The 22,745-nt window shown below is 45.8% G+C and overlaps 1 protein-coding gene across 17 annotated transcripts in view; it reads left to right on the top strand.

Annotated features, from left to right (window-relative positions):
• Positions 1–22,745, top strand: part of NCKAP5 (NCK associated protein 5) — a 1,104,646-nt gene that overhangs the window by 1,053,221 nt on the left and 28,680 nt on the right. For 14 of the 17 annotated variants that reach the window (XM_082465765.1, XM_082465761.1, XM_082465763.1 and 11 more), the window contains 2 exons: positions 1,305–1,619; positions 4,097–4,239. In XM_082465765.1, coding sequence (XP_082321891.1) covers positions 1,305–1,619; positions 4,097–4,239 — 458 coding nt within the window. Of the gene's footprint in view, positions 1–1,304; positions 1,620–4,096; positions 4,240–7,294; positions 7,428–22,745 lie in introns of all 17 variants that reach the window. The other 3 variants (XM_082465754.1, XM_082465758.1, XM_082465752.1) reach the window with 1 other exon arrangement.

The following is a 22,745-nucleotide window of genomic DNA, read 5'->3' as shown; positions in this document are numbered from 1 at the left end:
TACTGAAATCTAATAAATATACCTAGTGTTTTTTATATGTCATCATTCATTATTTCCTTCATTCAGCTATCCTGCGGTGTGCTAGGGGTCATTCTAAATTCAAGAGATTCCACAGTGAACGTATCTTTATTCTCACAGAAACTCTATAAGGAACCTGAGACCTTGAGGGGTTACGGATCTCATGTGGAGGGCTCACACAATTAGTTATTAGCAGAGACCAGACTCCCAAGCACCACTGAAATGCTAGCTGTTGAGCCTCTTGATACAAAGATCACAACATAGTCTATTATATTCCCCACCATGCCTAACACGGTGTTAAGTTGTGCCTCTTCCCCAGTCCTGGACTGATAAGATGCTAATACAAACTTTACTAAGGCTGTTTCACTCTAATATTATCATGTAAACAGAAGACTTTTGGGTGGCAAGTGGATCCTGGAAGCTGTCTCATTGGCTTAGATAAACTACACCACATTTCAGGAATTAATTATGTAATAATTTTTTCAGTTATTGTATTTTTCTTGGATATAAAATGTTTTGAAGATGAGATGTAATTGGCAGAATATGTCACACATATGGTGAAATCAACTTGATTTGTTTTAGGGAATAGTGGGATCCCTGGGAATGACAAGAAATCCAAAGAGTACTGATGAGCTTTGTCATTGCATAAAGGTAGATGGAAAGACAGAAAGTGGCCCTATGATCTTCTCTGTAAGACCTCAGATGGCAGTTGAGTCACAGGAAGCCCACATGATAAGCGATGTACCTTTGGGGATGACCCTTATAGTATGTGAATTACCTGTCCCCACAGTCAAATGGAGAGACCAGAGACTTAGTTAACTGCTGGTGGATGATAGTTCATGTAAGAGACGCACAACTGCCTTTGTTAGAACATCACTTCAACTTGTTGTGTGTGCTCGTTACTCATCTTATTTCAGTTAATGAATGTTACCTAATCGATTGAAGTCATATGATTCCCAATTGAAATAAGGGTGACCAAAAATGATTTTTCGTCTCCAGTGACTGTTCTTTTTCTCTTATAACTCTAGAGAACCGTGTACTTTGTGTGTACATGTGATTCTTGCTGCCAGTAATGGCTAGCCTTCTTACTTCATATTATGTGAAGGGAATGTTTCCATGTTCAATTAAATGTCTGTTTCATGCCACTCCCTGGAAATCTACTACACCCTTACGAGTATTTCTTCCTTCTAGATATCCCCTTTCCTCCAGACCAGATCCAAACGCCCATGATCCTTTTCTCCTTTCATGTGAGCAGTCTCTAATTCTCACTATGTTACTCTGTCTAGAAACGAACTGCCAGATGAGGACACTGGACAGTGGGATTGGAACCTTCCCACTCCCAGACTCAGGAAATCGCTCAACGGGACGGTACATACGCCAGGCAGACTCCCCCGAGGACACTGAGCCCCTCCTGTCTCTCCAGCCAGCCCTTTGTGCAGCTTCTTCCATAAGAGCCCAGACCCTTGAACGAGAAGTGCCTTCCTCTGCAGACAGCCGGGGATCTGCAGACAACGCCATTGTTCATTCCACATCCGACCCCATCATGACTGCCAGAGGGCTGCGACCTCTTCAGAGTCGCCTCCCCAAACCAGCCTCCTCAGGTAAAATGCCCGTTACCTTCCAAATGAGATTGTTTTCTCGCTAAAATCATGCACTTGCTGACAAAAATGGAGAACAGGCAGCAGAAAAGATTTCCACCAGGAGGTCAGTCAGTGACCTCTGCCCGGTGGAAATATAGATGCATGAAATCCCTTTATGTCCTCAACCAAAACATAAAAAGAAAACAAGTATGAAACATCGTCTACTCTCAGTATTATTTAAGGAGTGTATACACACATAAAGGAAACAAGCATGTTAGCACAGGTAGATGGATATATAAATTGATAAAGAAAAAACCATACAACATAGACTTCAGATTTTGTCTTTTAAAACTTAACTCTGAGTATAGACCAATCTAGGCCCAAGACATAAATTTAGCTGAAATGTTGTTTGCCCCCTCACAGAAACATATGTCTTCTGACATATTCCTATCCCGTTCAAATGTATTTATATGTTGAGCTATAAAAAACGTAGTTTGATATATTAGCAGTAGAGTGTCTGTTAACTACAACGGAATGGAGGGAGCCTTCCCACTGAGAAGTACCATCCTTTGCTGCAGTCAATGGAAACAAGCTTTCATGATTAAAGATAGGGCCAGGCTAAGGGTCAAAGTTTTTTCACTGTTCCCTCAAGATTAAAAATATTTATTGCAGCTCAGGATGACACTAAATAATTTTTTAACTTGTGCACCTCATGTTGCATTTATGACATGCATAAGCATATGAACTAGAATTCCAAAGACTTTCATTTATGATTTGATGATGAGAAAGCAACCACAAGTAGAGATCATACCATGGGCTTCTGAGAAATTAGAAAAGAAGACTTTTCATTAAACATCTGTGAGTCAATGTGATTGGGTTATTCCCATGGCTGAGTTCTTCCTCCATTCAGTAATACTAACTGCCATGAATGTTTCATCACAAACTTCTGCTTATTTCAAGCCAAGGCTACATTTTAAAAGGCTGGGACATATATTATTTTTGAAATAAATGTACTGTTAATTAATGACACAGCCTCCAGAGATTCAGGGGCGAAATTGTAGTTATAGATTATGTGCTCCATGCCTGACTACTCACATGTGTGACCTCAATTCAGCGGCAGGCAGCCGAGCGGACTCCATGATTAAACACTGTCATTATAACAAATTGAATAGAAACTGCAAGCCTTGAATTGCTTCATAAGAAGGGGATAGGAAGGAGATTGTTCTGATCTTGCTGCTAGTATTCAGTGCACCGGTTTTCTTAGTTTTGTGTCTTAATTAGATTGTCATGAAGAGTTGTAAAAAAAAGTAGTATATGGTAGAGAGTGAAGTCAACACACTGCAGGACATTTTTGTGCTGTCCATCCCGAAGCTTAAGATGTTGTCACCGCGGGTCAGAGGCAGGGCTGGCTTTCCAAGGCTTTTCTCTTTTCTGTGGCCATTGGTTACTCATTTTAAACATTAAGGAATGGAGATTTAGCTGGAACAAAAGGAAAGTGGTTTCGAGTGGTCAATTCCTGGTTAATATATGCATTTGAATTGGTTATTTTCTTATCCCCGTATCAAAGATGGAAGGAACTGTACAGACCTCCCATTGCTGATGAAAATACAATTACTTCACTTCTCCTCACAAGCAAGATGCTGTTGAAATGCTCTCACAGCCTGTCCTGTTGATAATCACTGAGGCTGGAGGGTAATGACAGCAGTTCTCCTTTCTGACATGAGGAAAGACTACACTCTGCAGGTTAATCTGCTGTTATGGGTAATGGAGACATTTTAATCATTCTCTGCTAATTGCACCCTGGCTACTTACAATGTAATCCATGGGCCAAGAGCAGCCCCCGGGAGCTTGTCATATATGCCAGCTCTCAGACCCCACTCCAGACCTACCAAATCAGAGCCTGCAGTGTAACAAAAGCTTGGCTGAGGTATATGCACATATGAGCTTGAGACTGCCCGGCAAGATCTTTAAGGGCCTCTGAGCACTTTCGCAAAGCACCTTATTCAAAATGACCTACATAAGTTTCCTAGGAAAATCAGGGTTCCCTGCTCAAACATGTTTGGGAAAGGCTGTGAATTCACATCCTCCCTTTGGAAATTATGAAAATCCCCATTAGCATAATGAAGGCTCCGAGAAGTCCTCCAAAACAGAAACTTCTTTGTTATTTGATGTATAACACTATTTGAGGAATGATCAGCGTTTCCCAAGCAGTTTGCCCACTGAACCCTTTCTAATATGAAAAATCTGTCAACATTTTGTGGAAAAGTGGTCCAAGCACAGTTTGCCTTTGGGTCTCCAAGGTGGACATCCTCCAGAGATACACGTAATTATGCAGACATTTCTGTTAGCACAGACTTGCAGGGGACAGAATGTTGGGAAACCAAGCTGTTACCATGTCTGGACCCTTTGGATTATTTCTATCTCCCCTACCCTCATCCCTAAACTTGTAAAGAGTTGAAGAAAGCTGATTGTGATTTCATATACATTTCCTCATTTAGGAAAAATCAATTCCCAAATGCAGAGTGAAGCCAAGCCAAGGCCTCAGACTTGTTCATCATTCGAATATGCTGAAAACACAACGGCAGCGGCGAGCAGGCCACTTCTAGCCTGGGGGGGTGACAGCGCTGCTGCGGAGACCCAGGTAAGGAGAGTCGACAGGAGGGCACCCTCCACCTAATTGTCCTGAGTGTGAAAAATGGCCTCCTTAACCACTTCTGTGATAGATTTTAATGTTAAGTCAAATTTGTTGTGGGATTAGTGCATGAAGACCAAGGCCCAAGGCTCTCCTTTTTTCCTGAATTATTAAGTAACACTGTGGGTTCTTGTAATTCGAATGATTCCACCCATCTGCACCCCAACTCTTGAGGTAAGGATGCTGTGCCCTGAGTAGACATTGTGGAACGGTCATTCCCTCTCCCAAGCCCTAAGAGCACCACTTAGAATGATTCAATGATATTTTTTCATTATCTTATCAGTTACTTTAACCTATGCTCCTGTGAAACCAGTAAAGCAGGTGTAGTTACATTCCCTTTTGGCGTGAAGAAACTAAAGCCTGGAGTGGTCAAATGACTTGCCGGGGTCAGTGAGACGTGTGTCTCTTCAGTCCCCATCATTTTTGCTGGGGGTTCTTCATCCGCCCTGAGATGGCAAACACACAGGCCTGCTGACGTGTGATTGGACCTGGGGAGGAGCTCGGGGCTCCGGGACTCTTGGGTCCTCCCTGGGAGCTATGTGGTAGTCCCTCCTCAGCACCCTCCCGCTTACCTCTTCCAGCTAATTACTTGGGCCATATTCAGCCTGTTCACGATTTCTCAACTTGCCCTTGGGCTGGTCCACTTCGGGGTCTTTGGTGGTGCCTGCAGTGAGAAGAGTGGGAGGAAGGACATTAGGATCAATTACCCGAGCTTCCCGGCCCTTCCTTGACCCTTCCTGCTTCTGCTGCCTTGGCTCTCCCAATCCCAGCATGAGGAGGCCCTATCACTATTTCTACTAGGGTTGCTACCCAACCTTGATGACGAAATACCCAGATTAGCCCACATCTGAGATGCCCCACAGCCAGAATGGTGGAGGCTTCTTTCAGTCTTTAGCACCTCGGTATGGAAATGGTACCCTGAACAAGTAGGCAAAGCGATCCCCTGGGCCTTCAGCCTCCATGTACAGCAGAGGACACCAGCTCCAGAGATGCTGGACCATGGTCAGGGCCCAAGGACAAGTTACTGGGACACTGACGTTAGAACTCAGCCCTGTGAATTCCATGTCCAGCGCTCAGAACAGGGGTCTGAAAGGAGTAAACCAGTGTATTCTGTCATGACTTAATTTTCAAGTGTTAGGGTTTTCTCAATTTTCTCCAAAGCAGTAGTTCCCTACACGAGCAGACATCAGAATCACCTGGAGGGCGGCACATCTTGCTGCTCTCCACATACAGCCAGTGTCCTGTTTGGTGCAGATGGGGTGAGATCCGAACACGTCTAATACATTCCCAGGTGATGACAAGGCTGCCGGCCCACAGAGCACGCTTTGAGAAGCACTCTTTCAAGAACTCTGTGCTTGATTTGGGGACCAAACAATTGAGAAAATCCTAGAAGACATCCAGAGTTGGAGGGGAAACAGTTCAGAAACAACAGGTGGCGGTAGTGGCAAAGGGCTCAAGCAATTCCAAGGAGAAAAAAAAAGAAAAAAGAGAGCGAGAGAGAAAGGGAATTACTCAGTGCTGGCCAGGAGGGAGCTGTCCCCTCCATGTGTGGTGGCAGGGCACTCCTCACCCAACATTCACATTCCCCAACACACACACCTCTCTGGGGTCCCCTTCCTCATCATCCCGCACTAGCTTTTCCCATTGGAAATCCTGCCCTGACTTGTAAGAGTCACAACTGTGGCTTGGAACTCACAACGCTGCTTCCTTGACCGCCAGGGAAGGAAAGTTTAAAGTAAGAGTGAGCTTTATATTTCCAGTTCCAAGCACAGTGCCTGGTTCCATTTGTGTCTGTTGAATAGAGGAATGAAAAACTGCATCTCATCATACCCAGAGTCCTGCTGAAACTCTAGACATGGGGCTCCCTTGGGACCACTGCTGTAAACTTGTCCTCCTTCACAGACATCATCCTTGCTGGACCACCAGTATCTCCTGTATAGAGCTCTGTACCCCCAGAACCTAGAACACCACTTAGCACAGACTGGGTACTAAGATGCTTAGCGCAGCATCTTCTGAATGGGTAGATGAATGATTAAGTGAATGAAGGAATAAAGGAAATGAGTAACTGCTTGAATTTATAACCCCAGCTAGGGGGCTTACATCCCAAAATGTGTTTTTATAATTTCCAACCAAATGACGCCCTCCCAAACAGGTTTGACTTTAGAGACGCATCCCTTATATCTGTGCCTGAACTCTCTGGGATCGGTGTGGAATAATCGGCTCTAACAGGGCAGTCTGCAAACATATAAAAGAGAGCCGCAAATGCTCTTGATTCTACACACAAGAGTTGTGGTCTTAGACATCAGTATCCCACTTGTGTGCAGAGCAGGAAGAACCATCCATGTGGTATCAGCAGCCTCCACAATTCCTGAACTTGGTGTTATTGCCACACCTGTGACTTCCTCTTGGGTCAGGCTATGTGTGCATGTGAGCAAGAGGGGAGACCAAGTCCCTTGACCTGTGAACTGTTAGTAGAGTCGAGGATATGTATAACCCTATAGGCTAGCAATTGGGTTCCTTCCTAAAGCCTCCTATCCTTTTAGGGGCTGGAATAAAATTAGGTATTGGGCAAACATTTATTCTTTTGTTCCCAAGGTTGATTACTGTCATACCCTCTGATACTTGAAAGCCAATGGTGAGATCAGCTAAATAAATAAGCCATTAGGCCTGGGACAGCAGCTCTAATTGGCACTTGAGAAAAATAAGACCCCATAAAAACAGCGTACAAAATGCAGAGCGGGTAACTGTGGGGACTGTCCTGTGACTGGGACACAGTGGCAGCGTGTGGTCAGTGGCTTCCTCAGTGCAGGTCCATATCTGCAGCTCTGGTAATTGAGCAGAATGCACCAGCTCCGCGTGAGGCAGACTGACGCGCCAGGCAGACCGGGGGGGGGGGGGTAGCGGGAATGGAATTCTGTGCCCACACCAACAGCCATCCTCACAGGATGGTCTGCCCATTTTGACTAGCGTGGATAATCTTAACGGTCTCATATTACTCATTTAGGACAAGGTACCCAGAATGTGTGCGTACTCTGCCAGCGGTGGCAGTGATAGTGACAGTGACCCCGACTATGGAAATAATGGTTTTGGAGCTGGAAGGGGCAAGTTAGTGAAAGTGATGAAGAGCACCACCCCAGGTAATGCACGCCGGGCCCCGGGGCATTCGGGACTCCTCTCTCTCGGGAAGCTGTCCATCACGCCTTTCACTGGGCTCTGTCTCCACCCCGCTTTGATTTTACATCTTAGTTCCACGTCTCTCCCGAGATCTAATTTTCTGGTACTTATGGAAGATTGTCTACATGCATCAATTTGCTTTCTGGTATTATCTTAATGACATTGCAGTGCAGTCTGTAAGGATTTTATTTCCAATCTGGCGTCTCCCAAAAAGTCTCCAATGGCGTTATCTCCATAATGAAGGAATGACTATAAAGATAACTTTGCTCTTAGTTACATACCTCGGCAAGTTAAATCATCCAGTGAGCCATGGATGGGCTGTTTCCAGGCTCTCTGCTCATAGCATGCTCTGTAACTCTGGACCTGTTACCCATGCCATTATGAGCAGGTCTGTTTATACGAGGTTCAAACTTTCTCACATTATTTTTATTTGAAAGAGAATTGGCAGTAGAAAACCCATCATCCCGAGGCATTTAAAAATATATATATTCAGATGGCATTTCCTTACAGAAACAAGAGGACAGATGATCCCCTAACACTAAATGTGGTCTAGGATCTGCTTTTCTTCTAATCCGCTCTGGATCATCAGACATATTTTAATGATACAGTGGAGAATCATTGTTTTTGTACTAATCAACTTTTCTCAAATACTAATTTGGCAATTATGTGATGAAACTATGACTTTCCTTTTTAAAACAAGTCTGATGTGTTGCTTTTGAAAAAAACGTAATCTAGCAAGCACGTGTGTTTCCAGTTTTCCAAGAGTCTTGACCTTTGTGATACGTGGGGGTAAGATAGGCGTGTGAGAATAGTCATGAACCTGAGTCTCCTCTTGGTTGCTTGCACCCTACAAGTCACCAGAGAAGCAGGACAGATGGGTGAACCCTGCAAAGGCTTACCAAGAGGAAAGTGGAGAATACCCCCCTGGTGTCTTAGTTAGGCTGTTGTCCTTGTTAGCTCTCGGGGGTCCGTCAGCATCCCTCTGGTTGTGACAGATAAGGGGAAGGAGAGTTAAGCATCATGGGTCCTTCCCCATGAAGATGCCTATGAAGGCATTAAGCATCATGGGTCCTTCCCCATGAAGACGCCTAAGGCCAGGCCAGGTCCTAGTCCAGCTCTTCCCCTGAACTTAACATGGGTCTACAGTGAATAACCTGACCTCATTGACCCTCAACTGCTCCTCCGGCTCTGAAACTCCATTCATTTAGTGAACAAATACTGATTAAAAGCCTCCTCTGGGCTAGCGTTCCAGCAGTGAGTAAATGGACAAAGATCTCTGCCAGACAGTAAAACAAATGGGTAGAATAAACTAGCAAATGTATATAGTTTGTTGAAAGGAGATATGGAAAGGACGAGTTAAGCAGGGTAGGACGGGAGAGCAGGACTGCTGTGGAGTGGCGGTTGGGTGGGAGCGGATGTTAAAGTTTAAGTAGAGCAATAGTCAGAACAAGGCTCCCCGAGAAGCTGGTGACTGAGCAGAGATGTGGTGGAGGAGAGGGAGTGAGCCCCTGGAGGGTATCTGGGGGAGGCGCGTTGCCTTGAGACAGCAGCAGTGGGCGGCCAGCGTGGCTCTGGTACAGGGAGACTGTTGGAGGACTGGGAGACGAGGTCCAGTAAACGGAAAAGGAGCCAGAGCTCTCGTACGCCTTGCTCACCTTTCTGAGGTCTTTGCTCCTCCCCCGAGAGCCATGCATGGGGGCCTTTGGACGACTCTGAGCAGAGGAATGGCATGATCTGAGATGCTTTCAAAGGACCGCTCTGGCTGCCATGTCGTGAAGACTGAAGAAGCAGGGTCGACTAACAGGCTATGACATTCATCCAGGCAAGACGTGTCAGTGGCTGGGACCAGGGTGGGAACAGTGAACGCAGTGGGCAGCACGAGCCAATAGAACTCTCGGCAGGGAAAGGAGGGTTCTGTCTCGGCTCTGTCCAGTACCGTAGCCGTCACCCACCCGTGGCTTAGGAGCTCTCGCAATGTGGCTAGTGTAAGGAACTGAATTTCTAAATTTAATTTTTGCTGTAGTTTCCCTAAGAGTTCCATTTTTCTCTATTTTAATTTGTTTTTATTTCAATCAACTTTAAATATTAATAGCCAGATTTGGGTCACTGTACAGCACAAGGAGTGAGAATGGTCTCATTCCAGTTCTAATTAAAAATACAACATGAATCACTGATAGATTGGAGGTGGGGGGGGTGAAAGAAAAAGCAGGGTCAAGGATGGTTGCCAGGTGGGGTCCTAGAAGGGACAGAGCTCTGCCCACTGCAATGGAGAAGGCTGAGGTCGGGGCTTGAGGAAGCAGAGTGGTAATTGATGGTAAGTTCGAGGTGCCCATTGAGCAAGCGGAGGTGTGAGTAGGCAGTGGGCTGTGTGAGTCTGGAGTTGGGCAGGTCAGGTCTTGTCTGGAGAGGTAATTGGAGTGTCAGCGTGTCGATGGCATCTAAGGCCCTGGGTCCAGCTGAGATCAGGAGGAGGACAGAGTGCTGACAGAGAGAGGACCTCACCCTCCCAATTTTAAAGGTCATGGAGAAGAGAAAGAACCAGCAAAGGAGACTGGGTAGGAACCAGCAGTGAGCGGGGCGGAGGAGAATGTGACATCTCAGAAGCCAAGTGGAAAAAGTACGTCAAGGAGGAATTCCACGATTCCATGTGCTACCTGCTAAAAAGAGGGACACAGTCTTCATATTGAGACCTGTCTCTCACACTGGTAGTGGGGTTCCAGAGGTGGGGGAAGGAAGTGGGGATGGGGAAGGAGGGATGGTCTAAAGGCAATTTGAAAACATCCTGAAAAAGGAAACAAGATTAAGACAGATTGTCTGACTCTGAATGAGGACGTACCTGAGTATGAGAGAAATCACTTTAGGGTTCAGAGTTGTAACCTAGCCTGTTTAAACGAGTTGTGCAGAGCAATATGGAATACGCGTTCGGTGATGGCTGTGGATCCTGGTGAACGGTGAACTTGCTCCTTTACCTTTTTTTTCTATCCCCCTGCAAGATGAAGTGAGTCTCAGCCTCAGTTTTTTGTCTCTCTGTCCTCACTGTATTCATGCTCTTCCCTCCATCCAGAGCAAATCCCTGTTTGAGAGGAGCAGTCCTCTTTCATTCCATTGCTTTAGCCTCTGCGCACATGGTGCTTCTTGGGATCAGGTGCAGAGTAACCCTGGAAGCAGCACGTCCAGCAAGAAGAGCCTTCCCTCTAGCCAGGCATCTGCCCTCGGTCTTTAAACATGGACTTGTTGCCAGAACTCTGTCATCTGCCCACCCTGACCGATCCAGTCACCCCCCAGCCCTGGCTGATGTCAGTGCTGCCAGGAAGGGAAAATGCGTGCAGACGGCTGGCGTGCCTCTGGGTGTGTGCTGGCTTCCAACAAGCCCGGGAAGGGACGTTTAGGGTCGATGCAGCACCAGTAACTTTTTGGATGTTGGCAAAGTTGATAGGAAAAGAAAACAGCAACAATTAAGAGAAAAACGCTAAAAGGAGTACATGCCTTGGTTGTGCAGTAGAGATTTTCTCCCCTTTGGAGTCACGATTTTGCCTTGCTTTCATCACCTGTGCCGGCGAAGTGAGATTGCCCCCTAGCCCCTCACCTGCCAAGCCCATTCCCTCTATTTTTTTTTCTATTTATTTATTATTCATTTTTGGCTGTGTTGGGTCTTCGTTTCTGTGCGAGGGCTTTCTCTAGTTGTGGCAAGCGGGGGCCCCTCTGCATTGCGGTGCGCGCGGGCCTCTCACTATCGCGGCCTCTCGTTGCGGAGCACAGGCTCCAGACGCGCAGGCTCAGTAGTTGTGGCTCACGGGCCCAGTTGCTCCGCGGCACGTGGAATCTTCCCAGACCAGGGATCGAGCCCATGTCCCCTGCATTGGCAGGCAGATTCTCAACCACTGTGCCACCAGGGAAGCGCCCCCATTCCCTCTTTAAGTAAAAAAGTTTTGTAATAGAGGTCCCCAACCTGCAGGATGGAATGTGCCAGTAGATCTTAAAGCCTTAGTGGATGTTCTCTAAGATAGTTGGCCTTTCTGAAACACACCCTCTCTCCCTGGTTCCCTGAAATTTCCCTCAGGTAGGGGAGGGCACCTGCCAGTGGCAATCTGTCCTCCGAGGCTTCTAGGAAATGGACACTCAGTGGCCTCGACCTCTTATGCAAAAGAATCCTACCTTCCAAAACCCTGCCTAAGGGCTCATAATGCACTCAAGTGAAGACACGTTTTTCCTTTCACAGTTGGTTTCTTTGGTGTGACTTTGAAATGTGTTTAGAAAGGCCAGGGTGTTAGTGGAGAGGCGGCGGTGGGAGCGGGATATAGCAGCTGGGCAGGTGGCGAGGCAGGTGAGGGAGTGGGTGCAGTGAGTCTGTGGCTTTGTTTCCATGCAGCTGCCCGCTCCAAATTGCCAGGCTAGGCGTAACAAACACTCCTGCCCCCTTCCTGCAGGTGGGGCCTGGGAGAAGGCAGGAGCAAGGGACAGAGGTGGGAAGGGGAAGGAGAGAGAGAGAGGGCAAACCAGGGCCGGAATGTAGAATAGGGAAGACCCAGTGGAGATGCAGCGATGAAGCCCCAGTCTCTGCACGGAGCGGGCGGGGAGTCTCACCCCTGACTGAAGCCCCTGCACCTGGTTGGCAAAAGGTGAATGAGCAATTTCTAACCAAGGCTGCTCCCCCAAGCTTCTGATTCATCCATCTGGCTGCCCAGCACCATCACCTACCCTGCCAGGTACCTCAAGGGGCCAAAATCCAAGCTAGAACCTCTCTTTTTCCCTGTAGAAACGTCTGCCTCCCCAGCTCTCTGTCTTACCTGATGGTCTTGCCATTCTTTTAGTACAGACTAGGAAGCTAGAAGCTTTCCTGGACTCTTCCTTCTCTTGCCTCCACCTCCTGGCAGTCCCAAGGTCCCGCTGGCTTCCTTCTGAGATGCTTCTCACACCTGCCCCTTCTCTCGCCCTTCTCCTGCTGCCCCAGCAGCACCTTCATCTGGTCTGCATGATCCGCCGCTTCCCTGTGCCCCTCCCCCATCAGCCCCCTGCCAGTTCCATCCCCCTCAAACGCATCATTCATGCTGCCAGCAAAGTATAAAATCCCGTCACGTTCTTCCCTTGCTTAAAACCCTTCAAGGACTCTCCCCCGTTACTCACAGACAAAATCCAATCTTCTCCTCTTGCAAGGTTCACAAAGGCCACCGTGGCCTTATCTCTCTGACTTCATCTTTCTCCGTTTCCTGTCAGAAAACTTTAGGCATCATCAAAATGCTCGTTCTGTCCTGAACACACGATGCGTTGGGGGCTTCGTGCCCTTGCTCTCATGGTCTCGCTTCCTGGAATGGCTTTCATGCCAACACCCTTCTCTAAGCTTTGTGTAACTCCTGCTTAGTCTTTAAGATTGAGTTCAGGCTTTGCCTCCTCCAGGAAGTCTTCCCAGTGCTCTTCCATCAGCCACGTTACTCTTCCTTGTCTGTTCTCCTGCAATACTCCATATTTATTTCTACCACTTGCCACTTGAGATTATAGTTATTCTTTGCATGTTCATCTCATTAGTGTCAAGATTGCTTCTCATTCGTGTTCAGCACTTAGCACAGGGCCTGGCACATCATAGGTGTTGAATAAATGGTAAACAACATCATAAGTGTTGGAAAAAAATGCAACACAGGACTGGTTAAGGCTTTGGTTAACCTCATGCAACATTAATCATCCATTTGCGCCTTTCCTTGTCCAGAGAAAGAAAGACCCAGAGCAGCCACCTACAGAGCGAAATTCTATAAGGACATTTCTCCTTCTCTGTATGGCTATGCTAGAGAAATTGGTGAATCCATTTTTCCAATTTTTCTCCAGGATACAGACGTAATTCAGCTTCCTCTTCAGTGATGATTCTTCATGGGGGCTGCTGGAGGCATATCGGACTCCTCTGTTTTGTTTTGTTTCTTTTAAATGGTCCCGGTCCCCTGGCTTGATTTTCATAGTCTCTGCCCCAACTTGGGAGTTACTGTCACAGAGAGTCACTCTTATTGATGAAAATGCATCACACCCTTGAGACCTGAAGGAGACAATGGTTGAGAACCTTTGCTCTTCCAATGTTTGTTCTTTGAAAATCTCTAAGTTGGGGTGGTTAGTAGATAAACAAGACTGACAGAAAGAATAAAAGCCAAGAAGGGAGTTGACCTCTACTCTAGTTCATCTGGTTTATTCAGCTCTTATTACTCTGCGTCCAGGCCAGTGCTGGACACTGGGGTTTGAGGGCAGGTTAGTGACATAGCCCTGCTCCCTCGATGCTTCTACTCAGACCTACAGACTCGAAACATTATCTGAGAGAGGGGCTGCTCAAGTACTAAGCACTTGTGTTCTACTGCCTAAGGCCATGCTGTTGGCCCCTCGGAGTGAGGAACCGGAGCTTCATTTGTTTTTAGTTTTCATAAACTGACTTCCCCCTAGGGTCTACAGATCACCATGCTCTCGAACTTACTTTCAAGAGCGCTCCCTCCCTCCTCTGACCCCTCACCCTCAAATGCACTGATCAGGTCCAACGAGCAAAGCTTCAGAACCACAGCCCCACAGCCAGCTGACGACGCTCCTCTAAAAAAGCCCCAGTTTCCTGAACAAGAAGTACGTTTTCTTCATTTCAAGGTGATTACATTCAACAAATTACAAAGAGCCAGGGCAGCTGAGTTAAAAACAATTGGTTTTGCAGTAATTAGAAAAACACAAGGACGTGATGACTGTGGACCACTATGAAAAGGGACACTGAAGGATAACGGCTCCAGTTCCTGGTTAATTCCTCAGCTTGAATATTTTGAGATTCACAACTAATTATGCAGAGATGATGAATTTTAAAAAAGCTGCCACTCTGTCTTGCCGAGGCCAAGGACTTTGGCTATTAATAGAGCAATCAGATTTTGCTATATTGTAGAGAATTCACGCAAAGTTGCATCTATTTTAAAGCATTCATCTGGCACATGACTTAAAGATGACAAATTGTCGTACTATGCAAAATCAGCATTGGGTTAAACTAAATCCAAACTCGTTATAATCACTCTGAGTTCCCCTGGAGAAATCTTTAGTTTGAAATGGACACTACCGGTAAGAGTTATCTTTTAGTCCTTCCTGGATCTTCTCTCTTATTTAGATCATTTTAAAGATTGGCTTTATATTGACAAGCCCATCCCAACTCGAGGGGAATAGACACATGCAAGAAAACACAAGGGATTCGTCTCCTAGCGTTAAACTTTCCTGGGTGACAAATGGAAAGTACTGACCGTGACAAGCGGCGCACTCCGAGACCCTTACTGGGGCCAGGTTCTCAAATTTCTCTCTGTCACCATTTATTCACCATCAGAAAAGCCACAGCCTTTTCAGCTATTCCGATTGGGTTTGCACTCTGCTAAAGTTTGGGGTCTTTTAGTGGGGAAAAGTGTCATGCACAATAACAAAACAAAACAGAAAACCCCACTAGCTCCTAAAAACCACGTGGTCAGAAGCTAACAATCAGAAAGAACCCACTGTGTCCTCAGACAGGCTTGAAAAGGGAGGCTGCGATGTGACCTGCATTTAATTATTAAAGCTGCATATTGTGAGGCCCTTAAGAAAGCAAATGTCACGATGGACAGAATGAGTTTACCCTCCGGTCAAAAGAGCCGTGTGCCGTGGTCAGGCCGTCGCTCAATTAAATTGGACCGCGGGATACAGAGGAGATGCAGACTAAATCTGGGGACCCTAATGAGATTTTGGAGGGAAGAGATGCCCCCCAGAGTTTGTCACTCTGTGATGGACATTCTCCCCTCCCCACCAACCATTACCACAGCTCCCCCAGTGCTACCCGCCTCAAGTTCCAACACGTTACAGCCCCAAACATTTAAACAGGAGCTTGCAAAGTAGAATTTCAAAGCACAAAACAAATCCTTGCTTGTTATGGACTAGGTAGGGAGAGCAAATAATACAGAGTGCTGTGCAAAATAGCCATCTTTGGCTGCCAGGACTGAAAGAAAGCTGGGCAGTGGATCTAAATAAATAAGCAATGAATTGGACACCATTTCACTTGTGAAAATGTGTGCATCTCCTCAGTCTCATGCAGGGGGCACAGAAGGACCTGCTAGACCTCCAAGGCCCCTGCCGCCCTGCAGCCCCAGAAGCGCGTCTGAAAATGACTTTTGTGTAGCGCTTACCCATAATCCAAGGGATACCTCCAGTGTTCACTCTAGGTCATCTAGCCCCGTGGCTCTCAAACGGGGTGACTGTGCTCCCCACGGGACACTCGGTGACGTCCGGAGACATTACAGGCTGTCACAATTCACAGGTGGTAGGGAGGGCTGCTGTCTGGTGCGTAGAGCCCATGGACACTGCTAAACCTCCTATAACGCACAGGGCAGCCCTACTAACAAAGCCTTATCCTGCACAAGACGTCAGCAGGGCTGGGAAGCAGCCGGGACAAGATTAACCTCTGCGTATCGGAAATGTTTGTTGGGAGGGGCAAGCTGTCAAATATTTGTGCCAAACTATGACAGCAGCCAAATCCCCCTGCCTGCCCGGCAGGTGCACCAGGCCTGGCCCAGCTACCTGACTGGGGGTTAAGATGCAGGTCCTCCAAGAGGCTTTGGAAGGGACGTCCGTGCTCCTGTCTGGGCCTCTCACCATGGCCTGTGGCGTCTGGTCCGGTGCCTCTGTCTGAGTGTCAGGGACACGGCGACCGTCTGAAGTACTGACACGGACCACAGATTGTTTGAGGCTGCTACCCATTAAGCTTCTTATTAGTATTTCATTTCTGTCTCTCTTAGAGAACATGTGCCCGGGGAGGCGGGAATCCTTTACAGACTTGAAAGTTCCCCGAGGACAGTTAATCCTCACGCTGCTCTAGTGAAGCAGGTAAATTACAGTTAGATGTTAACAGAAGAAAAAACATCGTCAACAGGTGTTTGGGGTCCCTAGGGGACCTCAGCGGTTTCATACTTGCCTAAAAAGCACATTGTGACATTTGGAAAGGGCCCCTTGCCAGGACCCTTCCACAGAATGGTTAAGACTAGGAAGAGTAACATAAATCTCAGGAATAGAAAGGCTAGGTCAGTAGAAGGAGCTCTGTTGAAGAAATAGGGTCAGTGGGGAAAGGAAAGAGCTCAGTATTCAGGGGAAATCTTTCTAGAGGTAATTATTAAAGTTTGCAAAAAGAGAATGGGATGTGCAAATCTTTGAGGTGTGGGGAGAAAGGAGACATGGAGTCTAATTATTTAGCATATTTTGTTCTCAGACTTGAAGAAAAAAGACAGAGACCATTTCTAATATTCTCCCATCCCAACCACCCCTCCTTCACCAGCCAGAAACCTACAAATATATCCATACTGTACAACCAAGCAGATGACCTCAGGGAAAAGAGCAGGGTTCCTTCCTAACCAGCAACCAGGAATTTTGCCAGGAAAATGTCAAGCCTCATTCAGCAAATCACACAACTGGCTCTCCTCTGTGAACTTCTTAGAACCTAGAAACCAAGTCATGGGCTATTTGGCCGGATGTGTTGGACATGCCCATAGTTGGGAATTAGGACACCTGGGTTCTAGTGAATAGACTTTGTGACCCTGGACCAATAATGTTAGCTTTTCTGAGCCTTCGTTCCATCTGCCATCCAGGGCCCACCTTGCCTTCTTCTCGTGAAATAGTTCAGATTTGATTATTGATGTCACAAGGCCTCCAACCTGTAGAACGCTGAATAAGCATGAGTGGAATTATGTTAAATATGCTGAGGGAAAGAACAAATCCTGGAATTTAAGGTTGAGGTATTCAGAGGAGGGGAGGGGAGCACAGGGACCTTGCAAACTGTGGGCCAAAATAATGTGAAGCTGCAGCCTCAGAGGGGTAAACCCACCTCATAACTTAGCCAGGGTTATACAGTTTCATTAAGGGAAACGTCATATTCTCTTTATCTGTTGTTAAAATTCAGTCTAAGTAAGAAAGAACTGATTCAGCCTTCCCTGAAACAAGCCCAGTAGCCTCCTCCTTCCTTGCTATTTATTTTCACAGTAAGTAGCAATACCCCAAGCTGTCACTCAGCGTCATCGTTTCCAGGTTCAGTTACATGGGGCCCAAGAAACATGGTGAGGCTGGATCAGGTGGGGCAAAGTTCCATTTTTACTCAGACCAGGAATTGTATTATAAATGAATAAATCAGCACACTCTTTAAGGAATTTAATTAGAAAAGGAGACAGCATCCTTTCCATGGTATTGGCCAAGCTGGCTCTCAGTCTTGGGCAGGCAGAGAAGGTTAGTGGTTGGCTCCCAGCCTCCCCACCAATCAGCTTACTTATTTGTTTATGAACCCCCAGAGGCATCATGAACAGTGTTTTCTTCCACCCTCATCTTTTCACTTTTTTAAAAACTTCCCTTTTGTCTTGGTTTGTTTGGCCCATCCTATGCTATAATTATAATATATCACATTGGCCCTTTTCATCCTGGAATGTTCCCGCCCCCAGAAACCTCCAGGTATCCTCCTGAATTTGATGAGGATTCTGTAGAAGGAGAGGTGGCAGGGTCAGTATTTTTAGGGAAGACCTAAAGCCATGCTGGCATCATTCACTGCACCACAGTGCCCACGGAATCTTTGAGACGTGCACAAGGACTCAGATACCCATCCTGGAGCATGCATGTGCCTTCTTGGACCGTAACTTACTGAGTGATCTTGAGCAAGCATCTGTCTTGCCCTCATTCAGCCAATCCCGAGCTGGATGTCTTCCGGATCGCCCCCCCTCCCGCCCCCCACCAGGCCTGATGTTCTATCGCTGTAAACAAAGCCTATAGTGACTCGGACATCAAGCTTCAGCTTTCAGGATCCAGCAGTCTCTGCTATTTGGAGAGCTTCTCAGAGTTTTCCTCAGGTCTCATTTTTCAAAACTTGATTTTACTGTTTTGATCCCGGAAGCCTCTCCCCTACCTCTGTGCCGCACGCCTCATATAGGTTAGACATCTTTACTGGTTTCTTGCTCCTCCTTCGAGTCTTTCTTTGTGCAAACCAAGCAAAGGCAAATAAATACTTTGTATACAAAGTAAAGCAAACTGTACACACTGTGCTGCATCTTGTTTTGTTCTGTTTTCCTCCAATTCACAACATATCCTGGAGATTGCTCCATGTCAGTACATAAAAGTCTTCCTCCTTCTTTTTCACAGCTCTGTACTAGTTACATAATTAATGGAACTAGTCCTCTATGGAGTGGGTTCCCAGAATTAGACTTTTGAGTCATAGTAAATGCATCGTCAGAGGAGTTGGGCCGTTTTCACATCCACCTGCAGTGATTGATATGCCTGGTCCCCCCAAAGCCTCACCAACAAATTCAAGGTCAAACCATTGTGCTCTGCCAATCTTACATAGAAGAAATGTATTTCCGGTGTGGTTTGGATTTGATTTCTCTTATGAAGAGTAAGGCTGAGAACTTCTGCTTAAATCTACTTAAATGTCATTGTATTTCTGAATCTGTGAATCATCCGGGAGTGACCTTTGCCCAGTTTTTTACTGGGTTGTTAGTCTTTTTCAACACCATTTCTAAGAGCTTCGTAAAATTTAGGGAGATTATTCCTTCATTTGTGACACAAAGTGTCCATGTCATTCCCAGTTTTTCATTTGCTTGGAACATCACTTAGGCTGTTCTTTGCAGTATAGAAGATTTTATTTTCATAGGGTCAAGCTCATCAGTCTTTTGTGACAAGCCTTTGCTCACTCCAAATTTATTAATTAAAAAACAACTCATGCTTTTTTTTCCCTAGTACCCAGACAGTGTGTATTTTTGTCCTCACATACAGATCCAACTTTTTAAAAAAATTTGACTATCCAGTTGTTCCATGTCCGTTTTATATTAAAGAGATACTTTAGCAAAGAGAAGATCAGTCAGTTTCCTTTATGACCAGCTGTGAAGGAGACAATTTGGTAACTGAGGGAAAATGGAAAGGTCCCAGTTTCTTCCATTACAGTGATTCACCTGGCCAACCTGACCCTTTCGTCCCCACATTCTGGAGTTTGCTGTGTCAGTCACTTCACCATCGGGCCCAATTAATGAAAAAAGGATCATACGACCCATGTCCAGGGGAAGGAATATCCTTTGTTTCTAAGGACCTTCTGGGCGATTCATAGAGTGTGCTGTCCTATTACTGACCGATGTTTGGGGGACTCATATTACAGACCTGAAGATGTGCAAGGAAGGAAAGTTAAGTGTGCAAGAGGAGGCTCCTAGGCCATTTGGGCAGAGTGAAACCTCTCCTTTGGCCATGCTTATGGGTAGACTCAGTTAGTACTCACTGGGGACTCACCATGAATCATCACTAAGTGCTGGGGGCAATAGAGAGGAAGCCTGAGGCATGGTCCTGCCCACACAGAGCTTACAGTCTAGTTGTAGAGAGAAGAAGTTAGAAATTTTAAAAGCCACTAACAATACCAGCAGCATAGGGTATTCCCTGGTGGTCCAGTGGTTAGGACTCGGCGCTTTCACTGCCAGGGCCTGGGTTCGATCCCTGGTCAGGGAACTAAGCTCCTACAAGCCACACGGCGAGGCCAAAAAAAAAAAAAAATAGCAGCAGCATAGAAATGTTCCCAAAGTTTCCAAAAGTATGGTATAGACACCCCACCCGTGCCCATGCCTGCTTGTCGATCTCACAAGTCCTACTCAGTGACCTCACATCATGGACTATCATAGGGTCTTATTTTCCCATGTAAGATGAAGACTTCTTTTCCCCATCTCAAACGGAGTGGATCATCTCAAAGTCAGAACTCTAGAGCTAGGCTTCTGTCCCTCTCCTGCGATTCCATAATCTCCTCATCTCACCATGACCATCAAATTGCTATTATCCCCATCTGCCTCCCCTGCTTGTTCCTTAACAGCAGGAATTGTGACCTTTTCCACTGAAGCTCTGGCACATGGCAAGGGCTTACTGAACGTTTATTGATGGGCTGGGTGTATGAATGGTCTATGACTCTGAGATTGAAAGCCAACAGGGTTCCCAGCAAAAGGCATGAAGTAGTGAGGCTATCTCCCTGGAGGGACTTTTGGGGTCAGTCTTGAAGAATCAAGTTTGACTTGGCATAAAGGAGAAGAGAATTTCTGCTTGGAGCTAGTGAGGGAATTGGGGAGTGAAAAAAGGGTCAGAAGAAGGCAGTGACCACCAGTCTTCCCCATAGGCAGTTAGCAGAACAGAGGTCATGTGGCTTTACAAGAGAAATTTATAACATAAAGGTGTTGCCAGCTGGGAGTGGTTGTGATCTGTGTGTGCCAGTGAGTCTGAGAGGTGAGCAGAGGACCAGCACAGAACACAGGTGATGAAAAGGCTTGGATTTGCTGTTACTCTTCCCAGAATCTGCCTTTCAACTTGAATCTGTCCTGCAGCCTTCGCTGAAAAACAACAAACAGAAAACTCACCTCTCTCTCTCTCTTTCTGCTTTTTCTCCCCATATCTAATAACCTAGAGCTTTTGTGTTAGAAGAGAACTTAGAAGTTATCTTGTCTATCACTGGAACGGAAGCTCCATGAGGGCAGGGATTCATCCCTATGTCATTTGTCATCATATATTCTTCACTCCTTTAACTTTCAAAGTGGAAATTTAGGTTAGGTTCCATTTGCCTCTGGGAAAGCCAGTGCTGTCCTTCAGCCTCACTGTTCTCATTTTGCAGACCAAAGAAGGGTGCTTTGAATAGTCAAATTATGGAGGGAACAAGCCATAGAAATCGGTGGCATGTTTTTCTGGAGACAGCTACACTATTTGTGTTTCGGCTCCTTGAGAACTGAAATCACACCTTAATACCTGGGCTGAGTACAGTGTCTGGCAAAACTTGAGGGACTTGCCAAATGTTCATGAAGCACTTTTAGATATAGGATCATACCACCTCTTATTCCTGACTTATAGCTCAGAAAAAAGGAAAAGGGTCCTAGCAGTAGCCTCTGATGGAGAAGTTTGGTTTCGCAATTAATTAGCTATGAGAGTCTCTGGGTCTTACCCAGAAAAAAGATATTGAATTAGATGAGAGGATTACAAATCTTTTTTAGTCATAACAAAAACTTTTTTTGCAAGCAAACTATTACAGAGACCCAATGCTTAAGACAGACAATACATGTAAATTCTTTAAATGTAAATGTAAAAATTTACAAAACGTTTGTAATGTAAAAGTGTTAACAAAAAAAAAGCAGGTTTGATGGGCACAGATGGTGCCCTGCTCCCCCAAGTCACTATAGTGGCAGCTGTAGTATTTCAGGGGAAACCCTACAAGGGTTTCTCAACCCTAGCCAGACCTTACAATCCTCCGATTGGGTTGCCATATTTAACAAACAAAAATACAGGATACCCAGTTAAATTAGAATTTCAGCTAAATAATGAAATAATGTTTTAGTATTTACCTAGGTGTCCAAGTTTACACGGTTTCCTATGTTTTATCTGGCAGCTCTACTTAAGGAACTTTTAACCAACTAAATTCTAGACCAGTTAAATCAGAATCTTTTGGGTTGGGTGTTCCCATTAGAATTTTTTAAGTCCCCCAAGAGATTCTAACATGCAGCCCGGGAGGAGCTCCACTGACCTCTGAAAAGCACAGTGTGGAAATTGAAATGGATGATCTGTAAACCACTTCCACCTCTAAAACTGTCATTCTAAGCAGATCACAATTTGTGATTTCAGAATTTCTAAAATAGTTCTTATCAGGAGAAAGACTGTTTCTTATCACCTGGCCCCAGCAGGGAGATGGGTTAGTATTACTAGATTATGTCTGGAAGAGCCGTGCTCTCCACTTACACTTCGTGCACTTATAACTCAGGTCTATCTGTCTACCACATCCTACAAAGAGAGAGTGCAGAGTGGAGAAGGGGGCCACGCCGGCCACTCGGCTGAGCAAGAAGGCCCAGGTGCTCTTTCCAGCGTTGTCACCACCTGGCTCTGTGCTTCAGTTTCTTCCATATAATGGGGGTAATAACAGAAAGAAAATAGTTGCTATTCCTTGAACTTCTAAAATGTGGCACACAAGCCCTCTGTATAGCTCATGCTAATCTCTACAGCAATGGTTCTCAAAATTAATTTTTTTAGATTTATGTTATTGAAGTATAGTTGATTTACAATGTTGTGTTCATTTCTGCTGCACAGCAGTGATTCAGATATACATATATATATATATATTCTTTTTTATATTTTTTTCGTTATACTTTATCACAGGATATTGAATATAGTTCCCTGTGCTTTACAGTAGGACCTTGTTGTTTAGCCATTCTATATATAATAGTTTACATCTGCTAATCCCGAAGTCCCCATCCATCCCTCACCCTCACCCTCACCCTCCCCCTTGGCAACCACAGGTC

The sequence above is a fragment of the Balaenoptera physalus genome, assembly GCF_965194825.1.
Source record: "Balaenoptera physalus genome assembly, chromosome: 6".
Taxonomy (NCBI): Eukaryota; Metazoa; Chordata; class Mammalia; order Artiodactyla; family Balaenopteridae; genus Balaenoptera; species Balaenoptera physalus.
Note: the sequence above shows the minus strand (reverse complement) of the source record. Positions and strands in the feature narration are given on the sequence as shown.